The sequence below is a fragment of the Oryctolagus cuniculus genome, chromosome 16 (assembly GCF_964237555.1).
Source record: "Oryctolagus cuniculus chromosome 16, mOryCun1.1, whole genome shotgun sequence".
NCBI classification, from domain to species: Eukaryota; Metazoa; Chordata; class Mammalia; order Lagomorpha; family Leporidae; genus Oryctolagus; species Oryctolagus cuniculus.
The window spans coordinates 66,874,417-66,902,097 of record NC_091447.1 but is presented as its reverse complement, the minus strand read 5'-3'; the positions used below and the strand labels follow the sequence as shown (position 1 = coordinate 66,902,097).

The window sequence follows — 27,681 nt, the reverse complement described above, 5'->3', positions numbered from 1 at the left end:
GGAAGTAAAGCAGCTGGGATTGGACCGGCGCTCCCTCGTGGGATGCGGGTGTCGCTAGCAGTGGCTTACCCTGTAGCACCACAACACCCCCCCCCCATTACAGTTTTTCTTTTGTGGTAAAATACATGCAGCATGAAATTTCCTGCTTTGCCCATTCTTAAGTAGCATCAAGCACATCCAAGCTGTTGTGCAACCGTCGCTGCCACCCATCCGGGACTCTGTCTTCATGAAACATCCCCCCACCCAAGACCTTGGCGCACCCTCCCCCCAGCGCTACTTCCTGTCTCCTTCAAACTGGGCTTCTTTTAGCACAGCCTGGGAAGCCAGGCCTTTGGGGAGTGAGCCAGCGGCAGGGAGCACTCTGCCTTTTTGCCCCTAAGAGACGAAACCGCGAAACCTCGGAGTATGATTGTTTTGAATCAACAACACCACCTGGCAGCCTGGCTGGGCGCCGCCAGAGGGGATATAAGGCTGTGAGGTAGGGAGTGGGGGCGGGGGCTGACGTCTGACTTCAAGGGTTCAGATCCTTGTACCGTGTGACTGCAGGTGAGTTGCGCAAGGTCTCTGTGTCTCCTTCTCCCCCAGAAAGTGGTTGTAAAGATTTATGGTAAAGGGCCCAGCATGGCGCCTGACCCTGAGTAAGCGCTCCGTACACATCCCTTCCTGTCTGAACCTGCTGGGCCGGCTCCTGTCCTCTTAAACAGTGTTGAAATTTTCCGTTATTGAGTGTGATGGATATTAACATTAAGCTTTTTTTAAAAAATTATTTAAGTGCCAACGCTGTGGCTCACCAGGTTAAAAAGTTGTGGCCTGGCCGGCGTTGTGGCCTGGCCGGCGCCGCGGCTGGCTCAATAGGCTAATCCTCCGCCTGCGACACTGGCACCCTGGGTACTAGTCCGCAGCGGCCATTGGGGGGTGGACCAACGGAAATGGAAGATCTTTCTCTGTCTCTCTGTTTCTCTTTCTCACTGTCTACTCTGCCTGTCAAAAAAAAAAAAAAAAGTTGTGGCCTGCAATGCCGGCATCCCATGTGGGTGCCTGTTCGAGTCCTGGCTGGTCCACTTCCGATCCAGCTCCCTGTAATGCGCCTGAGAAAGCAGTGGAAGATGGCCCAAGTGTTTGGGCTCCTGCGCCCATGTGAGAGACCCAGATGCAGCTCCTGGCTTGGCCCAGTCCTGGTTGTTGCAGCCATTTGGGGAGTGAACCGGTGGATGGGAGATCTCTCTCTCTCTCTCTCTCTTTCTCTCTCTCTCTCTTTTTCTCTCTCTGTCATTCTGCCTTTCAAATAAATACATAAATGTTTAAAAAATTAATTATTTATTTATTTGCTGGTTTATTTGAAAGGCAAGGTGAGAGAGAAAGAGAGAGAGAGAGAGATCTTCCATCCACCAGTTCACTCCCCAAATGGTTGGTCCGGGCCAAAGCCAGGCCCCAGAACTCCATTCGCGTCTCCCACGTGGGTGGCAGGGGCCTTAGTACATGGGCCATCTTCCTCTGTTTTGCTGGGTCCACCAGCCGGGAGCTGGATTGAGAGCAGAGTGGCTGGCACTCAAATCAGCACTCCGACACGGGGTGCCAGCATTGCAGACAGCGGCTGAACCTGCTGTGCCACAGTGCTGACCCGGTAAGGGGAACGGATATTCAGATGGCAGGTGTTGGCAAGCCGACCCCATCTATGCACGCACACTCCTGCTTCCAGTCCCTGGACGCCACCTCTGTGTGCCCCCCCCATCACTGCTGCCCCAAGGGGCCACGGTCGATCCATGTTCTATCGGTGTGGCTTGATTAGCTATGCCTGTTCTGGAACTGTAAGAAACGCCTGGCCTTTCACTCAGCTCAGTTTTTTTTTTTTTTTTTTTTTTTTTTTTTTTTTTACAGGCAGAGTGGACAGTGAGAGAGAGAGACAGAGAGAAAGGTCTTCCTTTGTCGTTGGTTCACCCTCCAATGGCCGCTGTGGCTGGTGCACTGCGGCCGGTGCACTGCGCTGATCCGAAGGCAGGAGCCAGGTACTTATCCTGGTCTCCCATGGGGTGCAGGGCCCAAGCACTTGGGCCATCCTCCACCGCACTCCCTGGCCACAGCAGAGAGCTGGCCTGGAAGAGGGGCAACTGGGACAGAACCTGGCACCCCGACCGGGACTAGAACCCGGTGTGCTGGCACCGCTAGGCGGAGGATTAGCCTAGTGAGCCGCGGCGCCGGCTAGCTTAATGTTTTCTGAGTCTGCAGGATTCATCCACATGGTTGCGTTATCTCGATGGTTCATTCCTGGGGCAGGCCTCGGCCGTAGCGGTTCTGTAACATGGCTTGGACTACCTGTACCCCTGTCAGAGGGCCTGGTCTGAGTCCCAGCTCCTCCGTGCCGATCCAGTGCCCTCCTGAGGTAGCTGGAGACAGCAGGACTTGGAACTTGGGTCCCTGACACTCACATGGGCCCAAGGACTTGGGCCATCTTCCTTCCACTGCTCTCCCAGGCCACAGCAGAGAGCTGGATCTGAAGTGGAGCAGCCGGGACTCAAACTGGCGTCCTTATGGGATGCTGGCACCGCAGGCAGCTTTACCCATTACGCCACAGCGCCGGCCCTTCAACATCAATAATTTTTAAAGAAGAAATGTCTGGACATTAGTGTGAAAGAATTAAAAAAAAAAAAAAAACAAACACACACACACAACCTTCAGCACTCCAGTACTGGGTACTGACAAGCTATGGAGGAACTGGAGTTTGTTTAGCCATTCATCTCTTAGTTTTTACAAATGTTTGTGTGGTTTCTTTATTTTTATTTGTAAATTTTTCTTATTTTCTTTGAGAATCAGAGAGAGAGGGAGAGACAGAGAATTTGCATCTACTGGGTCACTCCCCAAGTAGTAGCCATGTGTGGTGGAATGAAAAGGTCATGCCAAGATGGCCGCTGGCAATAGAGCCTGCCTGGCAGCAGGCTGTGATTGGATGGCTTCAGAAACTGCCTGACAACAGGCTGTGATTGGTTAGGGTATAAACCGCCCCTTGACTGGATTGGCTGCCTTGGCTAATAGGCTGCTGCACCAACTGAAATAAACGAGTCTGCAGGCTGCTCCCCTCTGGTCTGCTTTCACCCGACTCCTGGGGTCTGTGTGATGACTCTGCACCTCTTGCCACCACCGTGCTCCTCCTCTCAGAACGAATCCACAGCAACAGCCATGGCCAGGGAGAACACTGAGAGCTGAAAACTCCATCCGGGTCTCCCACATGGGTGGCCGGAACCCAATTGTTGGAGCCATCATAGCTGCCTCCCAGGGTGCCCAGGAGCTGGAAGCTGGTATTGAGAGCCTGGGAATTTTTTTTTCCCTTAAAGATTTGTTTTATTTACTTCACAGGCAGAGAGAAGAGAGAGAGACAGAGAGAGAGAGAGAGAGAGAGAGATCCTCCATCTGCTGATTCACTCCCCAGATGGCTGCAACAGCCAGGGCTGGACCAGGCCAAAGCCAGGAATCGGGGACTCCATCCAGGTGGCCCACAAGGGTGGCCTGGGTCCGAGCACTTGGGCCATCACTGGTGCTTCCGCAGGAAGCTCGAGCAGAGTGGAGCACAGGGGCTCTGATCCGGCGCTCAGGCAGGTGGAGCCATGGCCGACCCTGCTGTACCACACCTCTGGCCCCAGGAGAGAGACAGTGGGGAACCAGACTCGGGCACTTCCCTCTGGGACACGGGTGTCTTAACCACAAGGCCAAATGCCCGCCACTCTTTTTCTTTGGAGGGTAAGTAGGATGCCCACGTGCTGGGCTGGAGGTGCCAGACCCCTTTCCGAGCCACTGAGCTACTGTCGCTTCCCGCCGCCAGCCCTGGAGCGTCTTGATTGCTCCACATCCTTGCCAACACTTGCCACAGTCAGTCTTTTGCAATTTGGCCCAGCGCAGTGGTACCCCGATGAGGCTTTAATTTCGGTCTCCAGGATGAATTCATTCTTTTCATTGGTTGCATGGTATTCTCTCTGGCGACCACACCCTCATGTTCAACTTTATTATTAATGGGGTCAGCGTCGTTGGCCTAGCGGGTTAAACCAATGCAGTGCTGGCATCCCACATGGGCGCTGGTTCGAGTCCTGGCTGCTCTACTTCTGATCCAGCTCTCTGCTAATGCACTTGGGAAAGCAGCAAAAGATGGCCACAGTGCTTGGGCCCCTGCCACCCATGTGGGAGCCCCGGATGAAGCTCCTGGCTTCTGGCTTCAGCCTGGCCCAGCCCTGGCCATTGTGGCCATTTGGGGAGTGAACCAGTGGGTAGAAGATCTCTCTCTCTCCCTCCTTCCCTTTGTAACTCTGCCTTTCAAATAAATAAATCTTAAAAATGTTTATCATTTTTAAAGATTCATTTAAATGACTGCAACAGCCATATCTGGGGCAGGAAAAAGCCAGGAGCCTGGAACTCCATCCAGGTCTCCCACATGGGTGGCAGGGGCCCTAGTACGTGAGCCATTATCCACTGGCTTCCCAAGCACATTAGTAGGGACCTGGATTGGGAGCGAGCCGCTGGGACTTGAACCAGCACTCTGCTATGGGATATGGCATCACCAGCGGTGGGTTAACCTACTGTGCCACAGCACCAGCCCTAAACTTTAGCATCTTTTACAGTTTTTATTGTATTTGAAAGGCTGAGAGACACAGACGGAAATACAGACAGATGCAGATCTTCCATGTGCTGGTTCACTCTCCAAATGCCCGCAACAGCCTATCTAGGCCAGGCCAGGCCAGGTCACCTACTTGGGGGGCAGGGACCCCCAGTACTTGAGCCATCACCTGCCGCCTCCCAGGGTGTGCACGCACAGGGAGCTGGGAGGATTGGGAGCATAGCTGGGACTCGAACCCCAGCACGCCCGATCGGGGATGTGGGCGTCTTCACCGTGGCACCAAACGCCTGCCCGCGGTGAAGCCAAATTCTTGTCCACCCCGTGGAGAGCGCTCGCATCTCTGGCTGGCCGCAGCCATGCAGCGGGCACTCCCGTGCCCGGGGGTGGGTGGGTGGGTGGGTGGGGTGGGGTGGAGAACAGGGCGACCTCCCACCCGGAGGGTCCCCAGAGCCCGGAGGTGGGAAACAAAGGTGGAGGCCCCACCCCTCCCGGGCAGGCCCCGCCCCCGGCCCCGCCCCCCGCCCGCTCGGGGCCGCCGTTGGTCGGAGGCGCGCGGGGCGGGGCGCGCGGGCGGGGCGAGCCCGGGCCCGGGGCGGGGCGCGCTGCAGCCCGCGGAGCCTCCCGCCCGCCCGGGCTGGGGTCTCGCTGGCCCGGACTCCCCACCCCGCCCGCCGCGGCCATGGAGGACGAGCGGAAGGACGGAGCCTACGGTAGGAAGCTGCATGCGACCGCGGGGGTCGCCTCTGCCAAGTTAGGGGGTGGCGTCGGAGGGCGAGGGGGGACCTGGGAGACCTCCGACACCCTCGCCGCGCGCAGCCGCAGGCCCTCTCCGCCCTCCGGCCGCTCCATCCCGCGCGGCGCCCAGCCCCGGTCCCGTGCTCCAGCCCGGTCGCCCCGCGTCGCCTCCTGGGAGCCCTGGCTCAAACCCCTTGGGCTTTGGAGCCGGGGCGCACGGCGCATGCTCCGCCCGGGGAGGTCCCGTTATCTGGGCAGCTCAGATGGCACGCGCGGGGGAGGGGAGGCCTGGCGATTTAGGTGCAGGGCGGCGACAGAGCTCCGGCCTCCCCAAGTCCCCCTCGTCTTCGGGACTCCCCTTTGTCCACTGCTTTCTCTTACCCAGATGTCTCCCCCCACCCCACCCCTGCCCCCATGCCCCAGAAGTAACCGTGTAGGGCTTTGAGCCAGATGGGGAAACCGAGGCAGGACCGGACAGACCAAGGTGGGAGCCCCCTCCCGCCAGGTCTGGCCTGCAGCCCCGTAAGGTAGGAAACCAGGCGCCAGGGGAGGAAGGAAGCCGGAAACAATTGAGAAACTTTCCCTCCTCCTTGCCAGGGGTTGGGGGTGCCCACCCCCCATTTCCAGGGGGCCCCTTAACTGGCACGCCCTGCTGTGCACCTCTGAGAGCCGGAGGGGAGCCTGCCTGGGCTGTGGCCCCCTCCCCAGCCCAGGGTTGGTGGGGCGCCAGCAGCTGCAGGGGATGGGGGGTGCCAGTCTCAGTTTCTGTTCTGCATTTTGGGTCCACAGGGGGCCAACGGAGCTCCAGCCCCCAAACTGCCTTGGGGGGATGGTGGCAGGGTCTCAGCTGCTCCTCTGCTTGTGAGATCAGCCACTTCCTGGCCTTGGGGAAGGGGCCGGAAATTGGTCACAGAATCAGACAAACAAGTAGGGGAGCAGCCTGGCTCCTTCCCCCACCAAGGGACGGGGCCTAGGGGCGCTGCTGAGAGAGACAGATGGGGGAGGCCCCTGGGGTCTGCCGTCCCCAGGCCGGCCAAGGCTGAGGCCGGCCAAGGCGCCTGGCATGGCCACCCCCTAGAAATGCCAGCCCGGAGCTCCCGGAGAGGCTCCCTGCCTGTTGGTTCTGGCTTCAGCCCTGGGTCCCTTGGGTGTGGCCGGCAGAAGGTGCTGTGGGCATCTCAGCCTGAGGGCCCGGCCAAGCCCTGCTGCCGAGGGGGCAGCCTCTGCCAGCTCTTTGGTCGCCCATGAGGTCTGCCTGGGGTGGGGGTGGCGGGGAGAGTGGACCCCGATCCAGCGCGCCCTGGCCTGAATGGCACCGTGCACACCCTCCCAGGTCCGGCCTGAGCCCCAAGACCTGGGCGGGGGTGGGGGGCGTGCTGGGCCCCCTGTCCAGGCAGAGGCCCAGACCCTGGGAAGTTGGCTGTGAACAAGGCAGAAAAATTGCCCAGGGGGAGTGGGGGAGTCGACAAGCAAATAAAACCAGTGATTGTAGGTTTGCTTGAGGCTGTAGAGCAGAAAAATAGGACATTGGTAGGAGAAGCCTGAGGGGTTAATTTAGGTGAGTAAGGGCTGGAGGGTGAGGTCTGAGGGAAGCGTGTTCTGAGCTGGAGGGACAGCAAACAAACCACACAATTGCTTCATTATTTCTCTCTCTGAGCCCCTGGGTCAGTGTGAGGTGGACACTTCTCTCTCGTGTCCTGCAGCCAGACCCTCACCTCCTCCAGAGGGACCACCTGGATTGACTGCTTGCATTGTGGATTTTCTTAAAATAAAGATGTATCTTATTTAGTTGAAAGAGTGACAGAGAGAGGGGGAGGGAGAGATAGACAGAGACACAGAGAGATCCTCCATCCACTGACTCACTCTCCAAATGGCTGCAATGGCCAGGACTGAACCAGGAGCCTGGAGCTGCCTCCAGGTCTCCCGTGTGGCCGCCAGGGGCCCAAGGACTTGGGCTATTGCCCTCTGCCTTCCCAGGCGCATTGCAGGGAGCTGAACCGGAAGCGGAACAGCCGGGCCCCTGGGCACGCTGCACGCTCACATGACCGCGGGCGTGTGAGCCAGGTGGTGTGGTGTGACGTCACCACGGCTGTGATGTCATCAGGGCGGTGACGTCACGGCCGCCCCGTGCCGTGGTTATGACCTCGCTAGGTGGTGGCGGGTTTTTCACCGGGGTTATACCTGACTGTGGCTGTCTGTGCGCTGCACAGTGAGAGACAAAGAAGATCCCGGAAGAGAGCGACCCCCCTGGTGATGTCATAGCCAGCCACACTCTGGGACAGTCACACAATGGGACCAACCCAAGGCGGGCCTCTCAGAAGGAGCCAGTGTTGACGTGGGAGACCCGGGTGGAGCTCCGGGCTCCTGGCTTTGGCCTGGCCCAGCCATGGCTGTTGCTGGCATTTGGGTAGTGACCCAGCAGATGGAAGATAGCTGTTTCTCTAGCTCTCTCTGCCTTGCAAATAAATGCATAAATAAATGTTTAAAGACATATGTGACTAAGAGCCGCTGGTGCCCGGGAGGAGGCGCGCTCTGTGTCACTGCTGCGCCCACCGTCGTGCCCGGCCGTTGGCTGAGAATCGCTCCCGGATGATAACAGACATCCGGGGACGGCACCACCACTCACCTTTAACCCGGATGTTCAGAGGCTTGGTAGGAGATTTCCAGAGACTTCTCCTGTGTCCCTTCCCCGGTGACCACAGACAGAATTATTTGCTTTTGTTTATTTGGAAGGCAGAGACACAGAGAGAGACAGAGACAGAGGTCTTCCATCTGCTGGTTCACTCCCCAAATGGCTGCAACAGCCAGAGCTGGGCCAGGCTAAAGCCAGGAGCCAGGAGCTCCATCCGGGTCTCCCACGTGGGTGCAGGGGCCCAGGCACTTGGGCCATCTTCCGCCGCTTTCCCAAGCACATTAGCGGGGAGCTGGATTGGATGCTGAGCGGTCGGGACTCGAACCGGCGCCCATGAGGAATGCCAGCGCCATGGGCGGAGGCTTAACCCGCTGTGCCACTGCACTCAGCCCTCACACAGGCGCCCAGAAGCCACACTGAACCCACCTTGTGTTCTGTGAGTCTGTGTCAATAGAACCTCTCCGCTGCAAAGTTAAAAATAATACATACGCCTTGAAACCCTTATATAACAACATTCATATATTCTCTCGGTTGGAGTAGGGAAGCTAAAAACTAAAAATAAGCCTTCTACTACACAGAGAAGTTTAGTCTTCCATGTGAAAGAACCTTCTAGAAGCCCTTGCCTGGCTGTCCTTACCCAGAGGTTAATCCGGCCAAGAAGTCTGTTTCCAGCCCCTCCCCTCTATTGCCCCGTTGCTGTGTGGTATTTGTAGCTTTTTAAAGCTCTCCTCGGCGGGGCGGGGCTTACTGGAAGGGGAAGTTTGTACGGTGTGGTTCCCACGGCGGTGGGAGGCTGAGTGTCCCTGCTGGCGGGTCACCGGGTGCCACCGGGCCACTCTGTGACACAGCACAGCGGGGAAAGAAGGACCCGTCCCAGAGCAGGGAGACCCAGACGCATGGAGGAGGTGAAGCCTGGGTCTGTGCCCTGCAGACTTAAAAAAAAAAAGTCACGCACAAAGGAATCAAAAGACAAGTTTAGGGGCCGTTGAGAGTAGGCTAAGCTGCTGCCTGCAGCGGTGGCGTCCCATATGGGCGCTGGTTCGAGTCCCGGCTGCTCCACTTCCGATCCAGCTCTCTGCTGATGCGCCTGGGAAAGCAGTGGGGGATGGCCCAAGTCCTTGGGCCCCTGCACCCACATGGGAGACCTGGATGGAGCTCCTGGCTCCTGGCCAAGCCCTGGCCATTGTGGGCTTCTGGGATCGAAGCTTGTGGAGGACAGATCTCGCTCTGTCTCTCTGTGTCTCTGTCTCTCCGATTCAGTTTTTTAAAAGATTGATTTATTTGAAAGGGAGAGAGAGAGGGAGGGGTCTTCCATCCGCTGGTTCACTCCCCAAATGGCCACAACAGCCGGAACTGAGCGGATCCGAAGCCAGGAGCCAGGCACTCCATCGGGTCTCCCACGTCCCAGGAACTTCTCCAAGTCCCCTTGTACTGTCGCTGTGTCTGGAAGGGCGGAAGAGTGAAGCTGGTGAGAGGCCCCCCAGCCTTGCTCAGCCTAACCCTTCCCTCCTACTAAACAGATATCCTTCCTATTTTTTAAATCTTTGCTTATTTATTTTCATTTACTTGAAAGGCAGAGAGAGTGAGAGGTCAACCACGGGCTGGTTCCCTCTGCAAGTGCCCACAATAATTAGGGCTGGGCCAGACCAAAGCCAGCAGCCAAGAACTCCGCCCTGGTCTCCCACGAGGCTGCAGGGGCTCCAGCACTTGCGCCATCCTCCGCTGCTTTCCCAGGCGCATCAGCAGGGAGCTGGATTGGAAGTGGAGCAGCCGGGACTTGAACCGGCGCTCACATGGGACTGTTGTGGCAAGATAAATAAATAAATAAAATGCAGCGAGCGTGGGCCCCAGGCTCCCGCTTGGGGCCACTGTGGGGACTCAGTGCTTGGTAGAGTGCGAGGCCCGTGGCCAGCGCCCAGTTCCTGGGGGTTACCCGGGTTCAGTTTCAGTTCCCACGGGGCCCCGTGACCTCAGGCAAGTCACAAAGCGTAGCTGTGTCCCAGTTTCTTTATTGTGCCATCCGCGCTCAGAGCGGGTGGAGCCACTCCTGGCGGGGGACATCACATCCCACCCTGGAGGGCCCGGTTCGAGTCCCGGCTGCCCCGTGGTTCTCACCCAGCTCCCTGCTGAGGCGCACCTGGGACACGGCAGGTGGTGGCCACTGCCGCCCACTCGGGGACGGGGATGGAGACCCCGGCTCCTGGCTCGGGTCTGACCCAGCCCTGGCTGCTGTGGGCATTTAGGGGATGAGCCAGAGGCTGAGCAATCAATCTCTCCCCCCACCCCCCGCCAGTCCTCCCTCTTTCTCAGCTGGGAACAGCAGGACAGCAGCTGGCTGTGTGCTGGGCGGGGCCGGAGCGGGTGGCTGCAGTCCTTGGGGACTTGGCTCCCGGCCGGAAGCTGCGCGGGCTGGGTGGCACTTGCTGTCCTGGCCCCAGCATTGTGACTGGGCAGCCTGTGTCCGGTCCTTATCTGCACGCCCAGCACCCAGCGGGGCGGGGGCGGGCGGGCTGGCCTTCCTGCCCTGGTCCAAGGGCCCCCAGTCGCCAGCCGCCGGCACCGCCTGTCCCCGTGGCTCGGTCTTCTGTAGCCAATAGCACAATGCACAGACTGGGGACTATGGAGGAGAGCAGTTTTGTTTTGGTTCACGGCTCAGGTCCAAGGTCAAGGGCCTGCAAGTGGCAATGGCCTTTTTTTTCTCTCTCTCCTAAGAGCTACTTAATTATTTGAAAGGCAGAGAGAGAGAGAGAGAGAGAGACTGACTGACTCTTCCACGACTGGTCCACTCCCCAAATGGCCCCAACAAACAGGGCTGGGTCAGGCCGAAGCCAGGAGCCTGGAGCTCCGTCCGGGCCTGGCCTCCCACAAGACTGCAGGGGCCCCAGCACTTGGGCCATGGTCCACTGCCTCCCAGGGTGCGCATGAGCAGGGAGCTGGGCCGGAAGTGGAGCAGGCGGGACTGGAACCAGCGCCCAGGTGGGATGCAGGCGTCGCAGGTGGAGGCTTCTCGCTGGCAGGACCCCAGGTGGTCCTGGTGCACCTGCGCCCTCTGCCCGCTCCCTGCCTGGCTCCCTCTCAGGCCCCCACCCCCTCCAGGCCCCGCCTCTGCACAGCCCGGGGCGGCGGGGGTGGGGGTGGGGGGCGATTTCCATTCTCTTTGGTTCTCCCCGCGCAGACTCAGTTTGGACCCAGGAGCCCTGGGCTCACTCAACACCCACAGCAGCCCCTGAGAGATGACGGGTGTCAGGTTCCATCTCCGAGGGACAGGAGAGAGGGAACAGGTGCCTGGGACAGCATCCTAGAAGCTCAGGAGCTCTGCCCGGCCCCTCGGGCAGCTGTGAACCCCCGGGGGCATTGGGGCACAGAGGTTAAGCCACAGCCTGCCGCCTGCGTATCCCTGGGTGCAGCTCCTGGCTCCTGGCTTCGGCCTCGCCCAGCCCCCTGGCTGTTGCAGGCATTTGGAAAGTGAACAGCGGGAGGAAGACCTCTCCCTCTCCCTCGCTCTCTCTATGTCTGCCTTTCGAATAAATAAGTACATTTATTATTTATTTCCAAGGCAGAGTTACAGAGAGAGAAGGAGAGACAGAGAGATCTTTCATCCACTTGTTCACTCCCCGAATGACCATAACAAGAGCCAGGGGCTGGATCAGGTGGACGCCGGGAGCCAGGAGTTGCATCCGGGTCTCCCGCGTGGGTGCAGGGGCCCAAGCACTTGGGGTCACCTGCTGCTGCTTTCCCAGGTGCATTAGCTGGGAGCCGAATTGGAAGTGGAGCAGCTGGGATTCGAAGTGGTGCCCACAGGGAGTGCCAGCGCCGCAGGTAGCGGCTTAGCCTATGATGCCACAGTGCCAGCCTCATTAAGAAATCTTAAAAAAATTAATAAATCGGCCGGCGCCGCGGCTCACTAGGCTAATCCTCCGCCTTGCGGCGCCGGCACACCAGGTTCTAGTCCCGGTCGGGGTGCCGGATTCTGTCCCGGTTGCCCCTCTTCCAGGCCAGCTCTCTGCTGTGGCCAGGGAGTGCAGCGGAGGATGGCCCAGGTGCTTGGGCCCTGCACCCCATGGGAGACCAGGAGAAGCACCTGGCTCCTGGCTCCTGCCATCGGATCAGCGCGGTGCGCCGGCCGCAGCGCGCCAGCTGCGGCGGCCATTGGAGGGTGAACCAACGGCAAGGGAAGACCTTTCTCTCTGTCTCTCTCTCACTGTCCACTCTGCCTGTCAAAAAAAAAAAAAATGTAAAGACTGGGGACAAACCATTTGTTAAAAGATTTATTTATGTATTGGAAAGTCAGAGTGAGAGTGAGAGAGAGAGAGAGAGGTCTTCCATCTGCTGGTTCGCTCCCCAGATGGCCACAATGGCTGGAGCTGGCCCAATCCGAAGCCAGGAGCCAGGTGCTTCTTCCGGGTCTCCCACATGGGTCCAGGGGCCCAAGGGCTTAGGTCATCTTCCGCTGCTTTCCCAGGTCGTCTGCAGGGAGCCGGATCGGAAGTGGAGCAGCCGGGGGCAAACCCCCTAAGCCACAAGCACTTACGACCCGCACATCCCACGCCAGAGGGCCTGGGCTGGCGCCGCAGCTCCAGCTGCTGATTCCAGCTCCCTGCTGGCTCTAGGCCACACAGCCACGCAGCGTGGGAGCCTGGGATTGGGTTCTTGGCATCCAGCCTGGTCCTGGCCGGAGCAGGCATCTGGGGGAGTGAACCAACTCCTGGGAGCGCTCTCGCTCACTCTCTCAAATAATAACAGAACATGAAGGTCGCTCTGAGTCATCTGCAGACAGCTGGTGGGCCAGGGAGGCCCCGCGGGCAGGAGGGCGGGGGGTTTGTAGCCCCCTGGCCCAGGTGTTTAGGGCAGAGACAGGGCACCCACAAAGATGGCCGCATGATGACTTCCAGAATCTGGTTCCACTGTGAGACAGGAGATGAATCTTTGTGATCCAGGCGGGCCAGCAGCCCCGGGGACCCTGCCAGCACCAGAGGGGGGCAGGGGACTCAGGGAGAGACAGGCTTCGTGCGACAGCTGGCTTTCAAGGTGGGGGAGGCGGCTGCAGGGCTCTGTTCCCCCCTGGAATTTCAGAAGGTTCTAGAAAAGAGCCTCGGAGACTCTTGCCAGCATCTTGGTTGTAGCCCAGCGAGATGCAGGTGGGACTTTTTTTTTTTTTCCTAAGATTAATTAATTTATTTATTTGATACAGTTAGAGAGAGAGAGAGAGAGAATCTTCCATGCACTGGTTCACTCCCCAGATGGCCACAATGGCCAGGGCTGGGTCAGCCTGAAGCCAGGAGCTCCATCCGGGTCTCCCACACAGGTGCAGGGGCCCCAGCACATGGGCCATCTTCCACCGCTCTCCCAGGCGCATCCGCAGGGAGTGGATTGGAAGTGGAGCTGCCAGGACTCGAACCCGGTGCCCATGCAGAATGCCGGCATCACAGGCGGCGGCTTCATCTGCTGCGTCCCCGCGCCGGCCCCCACGTGGGACCTCTGACCCCCATAGTAGATTTGTGTTCTTGGAAGCCACCACGCCGCCGGCCTTTTGTTATAGGAGTCACAGGAAACGGATACAGATGCTGGCTCGGGAGCGAGACGGCCGACTCCACCACTGCCAGTCACGGGGGGCTGTGGGTGTTCGACGCCTGCCCGGACCTCAGCTGCTGCAGCTGGGAAGTGGGGTGACCACTGGATGTGCCTCCTCCGGGAAGGCCGCCGTGCTCCGCTTGGGGAGGCCGCCTGGGCCCGGAGCTCCCATCCTCTCTGCAGCCTTGCTGCCGGTTCCCGCGGGGTTTGGACCACACTCCGTGATCAGAAACCATTAGCGCTGGTTGGGGCTCGGCCGCACCCTGCTCAGCTTAATGGGAGCTAATGTGAGCGCTCAGAGGATGCGAGCCTGCCAGGCCGGGCCACCAGCCAAGCCCGGCGCGGGCGCCCCCTTTGCATTTTAGCTCTGTCTTAGGCCGCGGTCGCGAGGGTTCATCCCGGCCCAGCCGGCACACCCACGGTTTCAGCAATCTGAGAGCTGAGATTCCCCTCAGGACTTCCGGTTCCCAGCCTGGCCCCACCCCACCCTACCCCCCACCCCCCCCACCCCCGTCTAGCACCCTCGATGGTTCCCATGTACCCGTGACACCTGCCGTGGCGACCTGTCACCAGGGTGACGGGCCCACGGCTTCCTGCCCCTGGGTCTCAGTGTCGAGTGGGCGGATGATGAGAAGGATCTGGAAGGGAGTGAGCGCTCCCCATCCACCCCACCCCCACCCCACCCCCGCTGGCTGGCACCGGAGACTTCCGGCTCTCCATCTCTCCTCCTATCAGGTGGCTGATTGGAGTCCTGTCTCCTCGCTCATACTTGTCATAGTTTAGGGGTTTGAGAGACTCGCGTGATTAAGCCACGGGGAATTTGTTTTGCTGTGGGTTGGCGGGGGGGGAGGGTGAAGTTCGTTCTCCTCTGCGCCCTGACCTCTGGGCGCTTTCCAGGATTCTGAGCCAGAGCTTTGCAAATGAAGTTTTGGAGCGTGAGCACGTGGGAACTCCAAGGTGTGTGTTGGTGCTCAGGGTCAGCTCTCTGTACGTGGTGTGGTTATTCATTCAACAAATGCTGTCTTTTTTTTTTTTTTTCTTAAATATCTATTTGAAAGGCAGAGTGACAGAGCCAGGAGCCAGGAGCTCCATGCGGGTCTCCCACGCAGGTGCAGGGGCCCGAGCACTTGGCCCATCTTCCGCTGCTTTCCCAGGCGCATTAGCAGGAAGCTGGATCGGAAGTGGAGCAGCCGGGACTGGAACCGACACCCATATATGGGATGGCGGTGCTGCAGGCGGTGGCTTAACCCACTGTGCCACAGCACCGGCCTCACTATTTATTTTTCGTTTTATCTGAAAGGCAGAGAGTGAGGGGGTGGGGAGAGAGAGAGAGAAATGGAGAGAGATTTCCAGCTAGGGCTGGGCCAGGCCAAAGTCAGGAGCCAGGAGCTCCATCTGCGTCTCCCACGTGGGCACCAGGGACCCAAGTACTGAGCCCGCAAGGTGCGCATGCGCAGGGAGCTGGCTCGGAAGCAGATGGGGGACTTGAACCAGGCGCTCTGATGCGGGTGTGGATGCCCCAGGCAGCATCTTAACCCCTGTGCCCAGTGCCTGCTGTCTTCTCTCTGTCCCTGCGCCTCTCCAAGGGCCCGAGTAGAGCTGGGGACAGACGAGGCTTGTGGCTTGGGACCAGGTCGTTCCCCCACCCCCCACCCCGTGCACCGCTGGGCCCAGGTGGGGCAGGACTAGCTGGCCCCGCCAGCCCCAACCCACAGGGTTTGTTGGGAGTTCTGGTCACCCAAGGCCATGGCCCATGGCCGGGAGCCTTGCGACTCGCCTGTTTGCTCAAGTCCACGGCCAGGGGAGGAGGAGGGGTTCAGGCGGGGTCAGGCAGGGCCTCCCAAGCTGGGACAACTTCTGTAGGGACCAGTTGGTGACCAGAGTCCCGCCCAGCAGTGCCGACTCTGAGACAGCAGTTAGAATGATTAGACACCGACTGTATGTGGCCGCCATGAATCAACTCCTTTCCCGCAAGCTTCCCAAAGGAGCCTCAGAGAAAAGTCAGCTGTGGCCTGAGGTATACAGCTGGCCGCTGAGGGCTGCGGGCAAGACACAGACAAGGGATTCCGGGGAGTATACAGGCGGTGCACGGGTGGCTGGCGGGTGTGCAGCTGGCAGTGCACACACAGCCGATGGTATACATCGCTGATGACTGTGCCTGGGACCAGCTGGGCACCCCCGTGCCTACTGGGCACCCTCCCACCCTCCCGCACCTACTGGGCACCCCCATGCGTATGAATCAAAGGGGACTTCAAACTGCTTCTGGAAATGGAATTAAATCAGTCCATTTGGATGCAAAAGCGTTTTGAAATCCATGCAAAGTTTCTTTCCACCAGCTTTGCCAAGACCCCTCTATGCCGCTGTATGTCCCCTGGCCTCCTGTGCCTTGCCTTTAAGACTAAGTGGGGCTTTCTATCTTCTTTTTTTTTTTTTTTTAAGATTTATTTATTTATTGGAAAGACAGAGATACAGAGAGGGAGGAACAGAGAGAGGGAGAGAGAGAGAGGGAGAGAGGTCTTCCATCCGCTGGTTCACTCCCCAGATGGCCGCAATGCCTAGCCCTGGGCCTGGCAGAAGCTGGGAGCCAGGAGCTTCACCCTGTTTCTCCCGTGGATGCAGGGGACCGGAGTCCTTGGCCCGTCTGCTGTGGCTTTCCCAGGCGCATTAGCAAGGAGCCGGGTTGGAAGTGGAGCAGCCGGGATTCGAACCTGTGCTCCTATGGGATGCCGGCATCCCAGGCAGTGGCTTAACCCGCTGTGCCACAACGTGGGTTCTGGGTTTTTTTTTGGTCCTCATCTCCATTTCACAGGTGAGAAACCGGTCTCAGGAAAGCACAGCACTGGCAGGGGTCCTCCCATTCAGCCAGCAAAAGGAGGAACAGAACCCAGGGCGGCCCCCACCCCCACCCCCTGCGGGATTCCAGCTCCCTGGGGGCCAGCCCTGGTCCTGCGTCCAGTAAGGAGCTCAATGTGAGATTGTGCCGGTAAACAGTGACCTCAGGATTCAGGACGGCGGAGTGTTCTGGTCTGTGTCCCCCGCAGGGGACAATTCCAGCCAGGCTGGACTCCTTTTGCTTGTATTCAAGAGAAATTTGAGACTCGGAATTTTTTTTTTTTTTTTGGTGGACTCTTCCCAGGTGTAACAGTCAGGAATTTATTTGTTTTTCAAAACGTGGTGGATTCGTGTGTGGCCCAAGGGAGGGCCCGGGGTTCGAGCCCCAGCTCCAGTACTGATTCCAGGGGGGCTCCTAGCAAGCCCTGGGGGGCAGCAGCGATGGCTGCAGGATCTGGTCCCTGCCTCCCACGGGGGAGACTTGGGCTGCGCTCCTGGCTCCTGGCTTCCGCCTGGCCCAGCCCTGGCCATCGGGGAAGTGGACCGGCGGAAGGCAGCTCGCTCGCGCGGTCTCTCTCTCTCTCAAATCGTGCTTTGCCCGCAATCCCCCGCACAGGTGCCCGGCGGGCCTCAGTCTTCCTGCCCGGAGGATGGGCAGGAAGGGGGCCCTTCCAGGGCGGGGAGGGGGGGCGGGCCTGGGACCCCCGGGTGCAGCCCCAGAGCTCCCGGTGGGGGCTGGGCAGGCGCAGGCGGGGCGGGGCGGGCTAAATCGGGCGGCCGGAGAGTGGCGGGAGCAGCTGCCGGCCCGCCCGGCCCCTCGCTCCGGCCCCGCCGCCCCTCCCTCCGGCTCCCCCCGGGCGCGGGCCGGTCTGACCGGTCTGGGCCGCCCCGCCCGGCTCCGGGCTGGGCGGAGCCGTCTGCAAAGGCTCAGTCCGTGCCTCGCTCGCGCCGCCTGCGCGTCCCGAGCCGCGGGCAGCGAAGGGCGCGGGGCAGGCGGGCGCCGTCGGGGCCCGGCGCGCAGGGATGGGGGGCGAGCGGCTGCATTACTACGGGAAGCACGGTAGGCAGCGCCCCCCGCCCGGGGCCGAGCGGGCGGCGGGAGGCCCGCGGTGCGGAAGCGGGCATCGGAACTGCGGGGCGCCTGCAGCCCCCTCCTCATCCGTCTCCTGCCCAAGCCCCCCGCCGCCCAGCTCTCCCCGAAGACGGGCTCGCCCGAGCGATCTGGGCCTGGAGCCCCCTCCCCAGCACTCCTGCCGGGGTCAGGGGGGCGGCTCGTCCCTGTCCACCGAGGCTCCTGGTGCCGCCTCTTCCAGGGAGTCTGCCGGCCCTGGCCGTGGGCCCCTCTGTGCCCAGGGTCTGCCCTGCCTGGGGGCTTGGGTGTGGGAGGATTGAACAAGGTTTCCGGATTTCACTCCTGCTAGGGCTGACACCCCTGGGGGCATCTCGGCCAAGGGTCTTCAGGCCCTTGCTCCCTTCAGCCTCATTGGCTTCACCGTCCTGTCTTTCAGGGACCCCTCAGAAGTACGACCCCACCTTCAAGGGGCCCATCTACAACAGGTAAGAGCCTGGGGACCCGGCAGGGGGCGGGGTTCCGCGGCCACTTGTCCCTCCCCGTCAGGTGGCCAACAACAAGCTGGTGACAAATTTTCGCCACTTGATAAAAGGATTCGCTTCCTTAAGATACCCAAAAAAAAAAAAAAAAAAAGTTCCTTCCACCTGGATTGGGAACCTAAGCACGGAGCCGCAGCAGATCCGTTATGGAGCCAGCAATGCCGATTTAACAGAAAGTGCTCAGAGCTCTAGAAAAAAAACAGAGGAGGCTTGCTGGAAGCCTCCCCCAGCTCCAGGACGAATTTCCCCATTAGCAAAGATTTTTAACAGCCGGAGGTGGTTCTGCTTGGCCAGGCGTTGGTGCGGTCATTTGGGGAGGGAGTTTGGGAATAGGAAATTTTCTCTCGGTGTGTACGGCTCTTTGTTGCCAAAAGTCTTCATTCGGGGGAGAGGACTTCGCCACGAAACCTTGTACACACGGACAAACATGCACAAGGCCTGCTTTATTTTCAAGTGGCAAATGCGGGCGACCTGCCTGGCCGAGCATCGGAACCGAGCGTGTCGCAGAGCTGGGCGGGGGGGGGGGGGTCTCCGCTCCTGTGTGGTTTTAGCTTTTGGCACGCCCCTATTCCATCAAATTCTCATAAAGCCGGTTTCCACAAGAACCCTGAAAGCTATCGCTGGTAACGACGTGGAGAACTGAGCTCCGTCGGAGTCTGCTCCGGGACAGGGCCCCCTTCATCAGGTTCTTTTTCATTTGCAAGATTTATTTGTTTATTTGAAAGGTAGGGGCTGGCGCCATGGCTCACTTGGTTAATCCTCCGCCTGCGGCACCAGCATCCCATATGGGCACTGGTTCTAGTCCCGGTTGCTCCTCTTCCAGTCCAGCTCTCTGCTGTGGCCCCGGAGGGCAGTGGAGGATGGCCCAAGTGCTTGGGCCCTGCACCCGCATGGGAGACCCGGATGGAGCACCTGGCTCCTGGCTTCGGATCGGCGCAGCGCCTGCCTTAGTGGCCATTTGGGGAGTGAACCAAGGGAAGGAAGACCTTTCTCTCTGTCTCTCTCTCTCTCTCTCTGTGTGTCAATAACTCTACCTGTCAAATAAAAAAAGAAAAAGAAAGGTAGAGTTACAGAGAGAGAGAGAAAAAGGTCTTCCACCTGCTGTTCACTATACAAATGGCAGCCAACATTCGGGAGCCAGGAGCTTCTTCCAGGTCTCCCACATGGGTGCAGGGGCCCAAGCACTCGGGCCATGCTCTGTTGCCTTCCCAGACGCATGAGCAGGGAGCTGGATCGGAAGTGGAGCAGTGGGGACTCGAACCGGCGCCCTTGTGGGATGCCGCATTTAATGTGAACATTTAAAAATGTGTGTGTCCTTTGGCACAATGCTCAAACTACTCAGGAAAATGTGTCCAGTAAAAACGCACTGTGTAGACGGAGGGCGAGGGGGCCCTGGGTCGCTGACGCTGTCCCAATGCTGCCTCCCTGCCCACCAGGGGCTGCACGGATGTCATCTGCTGTGTGGCTCTCCTCCTGGCCATTGTGGGCTACGTGGCAGTGGGCATCATAGGTGAGGAGTGGCTGGGGGCGGGACCTGGGCTCCAGAGCTGGCTGTGGGGTTGGGGGTGGGGACTGGGGTGGGAGGTGGCCGCCGTAGCCTCTGGGGCAGCGTTTCCACACCCTGGGATCCCTCCACAGCTTGGACCCACGGCGACCCCCGCAAGGTGGTCTACCCCACCGACAGCCGCGGCCAATTCTGCGGGCAGAAGGGCACAAGAAACGCGTGAGTGCAACTCCTTGGGGTGGGGGCGGGGGCGCAGTGGGCAGAGGGCGTCGCAGGCCCGGGGAGAAGGTTCTGGGCTGTCCCACCTCCAGCTACCACCAAGTATGGGTGTCTTCAGTATCCACGGCTCTTGTGGGTCCCAGAATCCTCGGAGGCTCCAGTCTCTTCTGTGGCCCGGCGTGGTGGCTGCTGGGAGCCGGCGCACACCCACTCATCTCTAGGTCTATAATGGCTGATGCGATGTCAGTGCCACTAGCGGTTACTTGTGCCGCTAAATATTTGGAGAATAGTGGCAAAAAAGTGTTTGCAGAGAGACAGACAAAGAGAGGTCTTCCATCCGCTGGTTCACTCCCCAGATGGCCGCGGCTGGGCCAGGAGTCGGGACCTCCATCCAGGTGTCCGGTGGGGGTGGCAGGGACCCAGGCGTTCAGTCCGTCTTCCGCTGCCTTGCCGGGCGCATGAGCAGGGCGCTGGCTTGGAAGTGGCGTGGCCGCCCGGGTTGTCACTGTAGCTAAGAAGTTCTCTGTAGGGGCTTAGAAAGTGGCGACAGCTTCCATTTTCCCTTCTCCAACCACAGGAACAAACCCTTCCTGTTTTATTTCAACATTGTGAAGTGTGCCAGCCCCCTGGTCCTGTTGGAATTCCAGTGTCCCACCCCCCAGGTGACTGGTCCCCGCCTCTCCCGGGGTCTGCACCCTGTCCCTCGCGCCCACAGGTGCCTGTGGGGGCGGGGCTTCTGTCCTGACCCCGCCCCTGTCCTGCCCCCGCCCCGCCTCTCCGGGTGTCTGCACGCGCTGGCTCCAGCCCCTTGGTACCCGTGGGGGCGGGGCTTCTGTCCTGCCCCCGCCCCTGCCCTGCCCCCGCCCCGCCTCTCCGGTTTCTGCACCTGCTCCCTCCCGCCCCTTGGTGCCCGTGGGGGCCGGGCTTCTGTCCTGACCCCGCCCCCGCCCCGCCTCTCCTCCCTCCTAGATCTGCGTGGAAAAGTGCCCAGACCGCTACCTCACCTACCTCAACGCCCAGAACTCCCGCGACTTCGAGTACTACAAGCAGTTCTGTGTGCCTGGCTTCCAAGGCAATAAGGTGAGTGGGAGCTGCCCTGGGGCCAGCAGAGGGCTGAGGAGGGCTGCCCGCCTGGGTGGGGGGGTACTCAAGCCGCTGTGTCCCCAGGGTGTGGCCGAGGTGCTCCGTGATGGCGACTGTCCCGCGGTGCTCTTCCCCAGCAAGCCCTGTGAGTCCATCACCCTGTGGCAAGGGGGCGGGGCGGTATGCAGGGGGGTGCACCTGCTGGTGGGTGGAGCCTGATGGGTCCCCACCCCTCTGCTCCCTGCAGTGGCCCGGAGGTGCTTCCCAGCCATCCACGCCCAGAAGGGGGTCCTCATGGTGGGCAACCAGACGACCTACGAGGATGGAAGCGGCGCGCGGAAAAACATCACGGAGCTGGTGGAAGGCGCCAAGTGAGGCTGGGGGCCGGTGGCTGCTTTCTGGGGTGGGACAGAGCATCCCCCAGGGTGGTGGGGGCTGGGGGTCTTTCCTGAGTCCCGCCTACGGTCCCCCAGGAAAGCCAACGGGGTGCTAGAGGCGCGGCAGCTGGCCATGCGGATTTTTGAGGATTACACCGTGTCGTGGTACTGGATTGTCATGTGAGCAATGGCGCCGGTGGGGGTGGGGGGGCTCCCCTGGCTGCCCGGCGGCCCACCCATGCCTCGGTTCCCTGTCCCCCCCGCCCACAGAGGCCTGGTCATCGCCATGGTGCTCAGCCTCCTGTTCATCACCCTGCTGCGCTTCCTGGCTGGCATTATGGTCTGGGTGATGGTCGTCATGGTGATTTTGGTGCTAGGCTACGGTAGGTTGCCTGCTCCCTGTCCCCGCCCCCAATGCCCTCAGCCCTTGGGCCAGGCAGTGCCTGGGGAGGTCCGCACCCTGGGCGATTGCGTGGTCTCGGCGCCTTTGTGGGGATGTCGTCTCAGTGTTGGGGCTCAAATCCTGCCAGTTCCTAGCCCTGTGCTCTCGGGCAAGCGACTAAGCTGCACCGTGCACCTCAGTTCCCTCCTCTGCAAAATGGGTAGAATGAGTGTTTGCTAGTTAATGCGAAGGAGATCGTGGGAGGGTGGGATTGCGCAGGGCCTGCTTAGCTCGGCTCCGTGGGCCCCTGAGAGGATGCCTGGGAGCCAGTTCTGCATACTCGGATTGTGCATTTGAACTTCCCAGAGAGAAAAGTAACGCCTCCAACTGATCTATGGACACAAAGTGTCCATGGGGTTATGGGTGGTGGAACTTCAGTGTTTACTGATTTTCATTTTGTTTGAAAAGGAGGGGGCGTGGAGAGTGAGCGAGTGAGCTTCCACCTACTGGTTCACTCCCCAAATACCCACAACAGCCAGGGCTGGGCCAGGCCAAAGCCAGGAGCCAGATGCTCCATCTGGGTCTCCCGCATGGACGGCAGGGACCCCAGCAGGGACCTCAGGATGCGCACGCGCAGGGGGCTTTATAGGAAGCAGAGCTGGGACTCGAACCCAGGCCCTCCAACATGTGATGCAAGGGTCCCAAGCGGCAACTTCACCTCCGCGCCCAGCGCCTGTCCGGGTTTCGGTATTTTAAGTGACTTGATTTTTGTCCTTTATCGGTAGTCTGTGGTCTTATTTTACACAAAGCGGCAGAAGTCTGTAGTCCAGAGCCGCTGCAGGGGTAACGCCCGGGGCACCTGCCGGTTGGGAGGCGCTGTCCCAGCCCAGACAGCACCACCTGGCGGAGGCCTTGGCACCTGCTCCCTCACTCATTCACCTGTGCAGCCAGCGCCCTGGGAAATTCTTTATGCTCTGGGTTGAACGCAGTGAGCGAGCCAGGACAAATCCTCGCCCTCGTGGAGGTATGGGGAAGCGGAGCCGGAAACAGATATCAGAGCGAGGGTGGGGACGAGATGTCAGAGTGTGGGGCACAGGCGCTTGGCGCAGGCCAGCCCGTGTCGCGTGGCTTTGAGTCGCGGCTCCGCTTCTGATGCCAGCTTCTTGCTAATGCACACGTCGGGAGGCAGCAGGTGATTTCTCAAATACCTGGGGTCCCTGCCACCCACGTGGGACACCCAGATGGAGACCCGGACCCCAGTGGGCTTTGGCAAGTGAAAGGGATGAGCCAGAGGGAGAGACTGTTCCTTGCATGGAGTACAGCAGGTGCGAAGGCCCTGGGACAGGCGCAAAGCACAGGTGTTGCCTCCGTCCCCCGGGCAGCTGGGAGTCGCACTTGCTGTGCAAGGCCCAGGGAGAGGCTGAGCGGAGGTGTGGCCTCCACACTCCTCCCTGGGCAGGCATATTCCACTGCTACATGGAGTACTCGCGGCTGCGCGGCGAGGCCGGCTCTGACATCTCCCTGGTGGACCTCGGCTTCCAGACGGACCTCCGCGTGTACCTGCACCTGCGGCAGACCTGGATGGCTTTCAGTGAGTCGCGCCCCGCGCCTCGCACCCCGCACCCCGCGGGCCTTGCCGGCCGTCGGCTCAGCCTCTCTCTGCCCCCCGCAGTGATTATCCTCAGCATCCTGGAAGTAATTATCATCCTCCTGCTCATCTTTCTCCGGAAGAGGATCCTCATCGCCATCGCGCTCATCAAAGAAGCCAGCAGGTGGGGCCGGGGCCGCCAGGGCCGGCGGGGCCAGCCCTGTGGCCGCTCAGGCCCTGATGCCCACGTCGGGTCCCCCGCAGGGCTGTGGGATCCGTCATGTGCTCCTTGCTGTACCCGCTGGTCACCTTCTTCCTGCTCTGTCTTTGCATCGCCTACTGGGCCAGCACTGCGGTGTATCCACTTCCAGATGCCTGAACTTGACCTCTGAGGAAAGGTCCAAGGTCAAACCTGCCTGGCAGGGACCTGCAGCTTGGGGAGGGGTGTATGAGGGGCGGGCGAATAGATCCTCTCCCATAAGTCCCTGTGGCCCCCAACCCCAGGCCCTGGGCTCCTTAACCACCTTCCAGCTTCCTGTCCACTTCCAACGAAGCCATCTATAAGGTTTTCGATGAGGACAACGTCGCCTGCCCGCTCGTGGGGAGAACCTGTAACCCTGAGGTGGGTGGGGCACCTGGGGAGCGACACGGTAGCTTTTGCCCCGGGCAGTCCCCAGCACCACGTGAAACCTCATTCAACAACCATTGGGCGCCTGCTGTATGCCCCGTGCTGGCTGTGGGAGGGGCTGGGAGGGAAGAGTCCCCATCAGCAGGGTCATGACCCACCTGCCCCGAGGCCCAGCGCCGGCCCTGAGCTCCCAGCCTTGACTCTGCCCTGCGCCCCGCCCCGCCCGCAGATCTTCCCTTCCTCCAATGAGTCCCGCCTGTGCCCCAACGCCCGCTGCCAGTTCGCCTTCTACGGGGGCGAGTCCGGCTACCACCGGGCGCTGCTGGGCCTGCAGATCTTCAACGCCTTCATGTTTTTCTGGCTGGCCAACTTCGTGCTGGCGCTGGGCCAGGTCACCCTGGCCGGGGCCTTCGCCTCCTACTACTGGGCCCTGCGCAAGCCGGATGACCTGCCCGCCTTCCCCCTCTTCTCTGCCTTCGGCCGGGCGCTCAGGTGGGTCGGGGTGCAGGGGCGGGATGGCGGCGGCCCGGCCGGAGCGCTGACCGCTCTGTGCCCTGCAGGTACCACACTGGCTCCCTGGCCTTCGGCGCCCTCATCCTGGCCGTCGTGCAGATCATCCGAGTGATCCTCGAGTACTTGGATCAGCGTCTAAAAGGTGCGGCCCGCGCACGCTGGCATTGGCTCCTGCCGTAAGGGCGGGGCTCAATGGCAGGCTGCGATTGGTTCTTGCTAACAGGGTGGGTGGGGCCAAAGGAGTGGAAGCGTGATTGGTTTTTGCGGGGGGGAGGGGAACTGAGCTGTTTATGTGATTGGTTCCTGTGATGGCGGCGGGGCTGAGAGCCCATTGGGTGGAATTCTTACCGCCTGGTTTACCATTGGTTCCCAGAAGAGCCAGGTGGGCTGGGATGTTTATACTGGATGAGAGCGGGGCTACTAAAGATCTCCGGGGCTGGGATTGGTTGTACTTTGGGGGAGGGGCCAATGAGGCACCAGGATTGGCCTCTGTTTGGGAGGGCTGACCGGGGCAGCAGTGTGGCTTTTGATTGGTTCCTGTCTTGGTGGCCGGGCTGAACGGCTTCACTGATTGGCTCCCTGTTGGTGGGGGGAGGTCCCGCGCGTGCGCACAGGGAGGCCGGACCCCGCTGACCCGTCACTGCCTCCACTTTCCTTCGCAGCCGCACAGAACAAGTTTGCCAAGTTCCTCATGACTTGTCTCAAGTGCTGCTTCTGGTGCCTGGAGAAATTCATCAAGTTCCTCAACAGGAACGCCTACATCATGGTGAGTGGGCGCGGGGCCCGGCCCGGGAGCCCTGCGGGGTGGGGGGAGCCTCATCCCACTCCCCGCCCGCTCCCCCCAGATCGCCATCTACGGCACCAACTTCTGCACGTCGGCCCGGAACGCCTTCTTCCTCCTCATGCGGAACATCATCCGGTGAGGGAGACCCCGCCCCCAGGGGCCCCCAGACCCCCGAGGACTAGGACCCCGGGACCAGGGGCCCCCATCCCCCACAGGACCGCCAGCCCTGCCCCCCGGACCCGCAGGGGCCCCCCGCCCCCCAGGACCCTCAGCCCCGCTCCCAGGACCCCCGGGCCCCCCAGCCCCGCGCACCAGCTCATGCTGCCCCCGCTGCCCCCACAGAGTGGCCGTCCTGGACAAAGTCACCGACTTCCTCTTCCTGCTGGGCAAACTCCTGATCGTGGGCAGCGTGGGTGAGTAGCGCCCACCCGGCTGGGCGGGGCTGGCCAGCGCCTGCAGGGACCCCCACCCCCCTCTCCCCGTCCATCTCTGCCAGAGTAGCTCTCCCCCGCCGGGACCCTCACTCTCCCCTCCCGTCTCCCCTACAGGAATCCTGGCTTTCTTCTTCTTCACCCACCGCATCCGGATCGTGCAGGACACGGCACCCCCTCTCAACTACTACTGGGTCCCCATCCTGGTGAGGACCAGCGGTGCTGGATGAGGGGTCTGGGGAGGGAGGGGGAGGGGCTGCACTGGAGAGTGGGAGTGGGCCGCCCCCTTAGAGCACGTTAATCAGGAGTGATGGAGAACCTGGCTGGGCCTCCAGGTAGCTTCACCATGGCCCCTGGCAAGGAAGGCAGTGTTCAGGCCCCAGGGACCAGCACGTGCAAAGGCCCTGGGGCAGGAGCCTGGCAGGAGGCAGGCATCGGCCGCGGATCTGAGCGCAGGCCTGAGTGCCCGGGTCTTATCTCTGTTCCTCTGTTTGCTGGTTCCCTGATGAGTGACTCTGGACGTGTTTAATCTCTCCATGGCTCACTAGCTGGAGTCAACAGTCTATAAGGCCCATGCAAAGAGCCTGGGGTTGTACAGATGCAGCCCGGCCAGCCAGCGACAGGCAGGAGCCAGGGTGGAGCTGGCGGGGAGGGGCGTTTATCAGAGAGGAGTGGCCAGATGCCAGCCGGGGTGGGGCGATGTGGCCGGAGCTGGGGCAGAAACCGCCTTGCCCCTCTCTCTCCCCGGCCCCGCCCCCTGCACCTGCACCTGCACCTGCACCCGGCGCACGCACAGACGGTCATTGTCGGCTCCTACCTGATCGCCCACGGCTTCTTCAGCGTCTACGGCATGTGTGTGGACACGCTGTTCCTCTGCTTCTGTGAGTGACCCCTCGGCCCGGGCCCCCGACTGCCCCCCCCCACGCGGCTTCTCCTTCTGCTCCCCCCACCCCTGACCCCAGACCCCGGTCCTGCGTTCTTGTCCTCGGCTTGGGCAGGGGCTGCCACTAACTCTGGTCTCTCCGTCTGTCCGTGTGTGTCTCCTCTCCGCCTCTCTCCCACGCCCGCCGGCTCCCCCCCCCCGCACCCCCCCATCACCCGCCCCGCCCCCCATCACCGTCTCCGCCCCCGCCCGTGCCTGGGGGGCCCAGGTGAGGACCTTGAGAGGAATGACGGCTCGCAGGAGCGACCCTACTTCATGTCGCCCGAGCTCAGAGACGTCCTGTGGCAGGGGAGTGCCGAGGAGGGCGGGCGCGCGCGCGCGGACGCGGAGTAGCGCGCGCGGAGTGCATGCCGGGCGCGCGCGTGGGGGTCCCGCGGGGGCGCTGCCGAGCCCGCCTGGCCCGGCTTCCTTCACCCCGGCCCCCCGATGGGCGGCCCCGCGCCCCACGGCCGCGCCCCACAGCTCCCGAGGGGCGGCCCACGGCCCCGCGCCCACGGCCGCGCCTCACGCCGCCACTGTCTCCGCAGTGGAGGACCTGGAGCGCAATGACGGCTCGGCGGAAAGGCCGTACTTCATGTCTTCCACCCTCAAGAAGCTCTTGAACAAGACCAACAAGAAGCCGGCCGAGTCCTAGAGGCGCCCGCCTGCAGCCCGCGGCCCCCGGCCCGGCCCCGCGGCCCCGCATCACCACCGCGCGGAGGGACAGGGACTGGACACTGGGGGCCGGGAGCAGCCAGGACTCCCCCCGGCCGGGCACCCTCCCCGGGGCTGGGCGGCCGGAAGTCCGACGATGACGATGGTGATGGCGATGGTGGCGATGGACATGGCCGTCCAGGTGTTAGGTTCTACTCCGTCCGTCTGGACAGCGGGAGGGGCCGCCGAGGAGTGCCTTCATGCGTCCCCTGCGCCGGGCTGGGAGGGCGCGCCCCCTGGGTCTCCTGGCCGGAGGCTTTGGGCCCAGTGCCAGTGGAGAGGACCCGGGGGTGGGCAGGTGCCCCGGGCTGACCAGGCGCTGTGGCTCTTCGGGGGGGAGGAGTCTGTTGGCCAAACTTGTTGACCTTAGGGGAGCTGCCTTGCTCCCCTTCTGCCGGCCACATCTCGCGCCCTCCCCCTCCCGGCCCCCCGATTTCACGGTCACGCCTACAGCCCCAGGACCCTGCAGAGGGAGAATCTCCCATGTCCCGGCCCGCGTCCGCACCCTCCCGCGCCCCACCCCCACGCGGTAATAAAGTGCCTATTGTACAGGTC

The 27,681-nt window shown here is 61.3% G+C and overlaps 1 protein-coding gene across 4 annotated transcripts; it reads left to right on the top strand.

The window, feature by feature from the left end:
• The first annotated feature begins 5,169 nt into the window (after positions 1-5,169).
• Positions 5,170-27,681, top strand: SLC44A2 (solute carrier family 44 member 2 (CTL2 blood group)). 4 transcript variants are annotated; one of them, XM_070059140.1, is made up of 22 exons: positions 5,170-5,310; positions 17,879-17,927; positions 19,418-19,491; positions 19,620-19,704; positions 20,282-20,366; positions 20,674-20,784; positions 20,872-20,932; positions 21,035-21,158; positions 21,261-21,344; positions 21,435-21,547; positions 23,006-23,137; positions 23,219-23,318; positions 23,399-23,491; positions 23,666-23,756; positions 23,992-24,254; positions 24,323-24,417; positions 24,938-25,041; positions 25,121-25,194; positions 25,402-25,472; positions 25,608-25,696; positions 26,287-26,371; positions 26,961-27,681. In XM_070059140.1, the coding sequence occupies exons 1-22, from the start codon at positions 5,280-5,282 to the stop codon at positions 27,065-27,067; spliced, it is 2,121 nt and encodes a 706-aa protein (XP_069915241.1). In that variant the 5' UTR covers positions 5,170-5,279; the 3' UTR covers positions 27,068-27,681. The 4 variants fall into 4 exon arrangements, with proteins under 4 accessions (XP_069915241.1, XP_051694060.2, XP_051694058.2 ...); XM_051838100.2 differs by lacking the exon at positions 26,961-27,681 and adding an exon at positions 26,642-26,899; XM_051838098.2 differs by lacking the exons at positions 5,170-5,310; positions 26,961-27,681 and adding exons at positions 17,285-17,430; positions 26,642-26,899.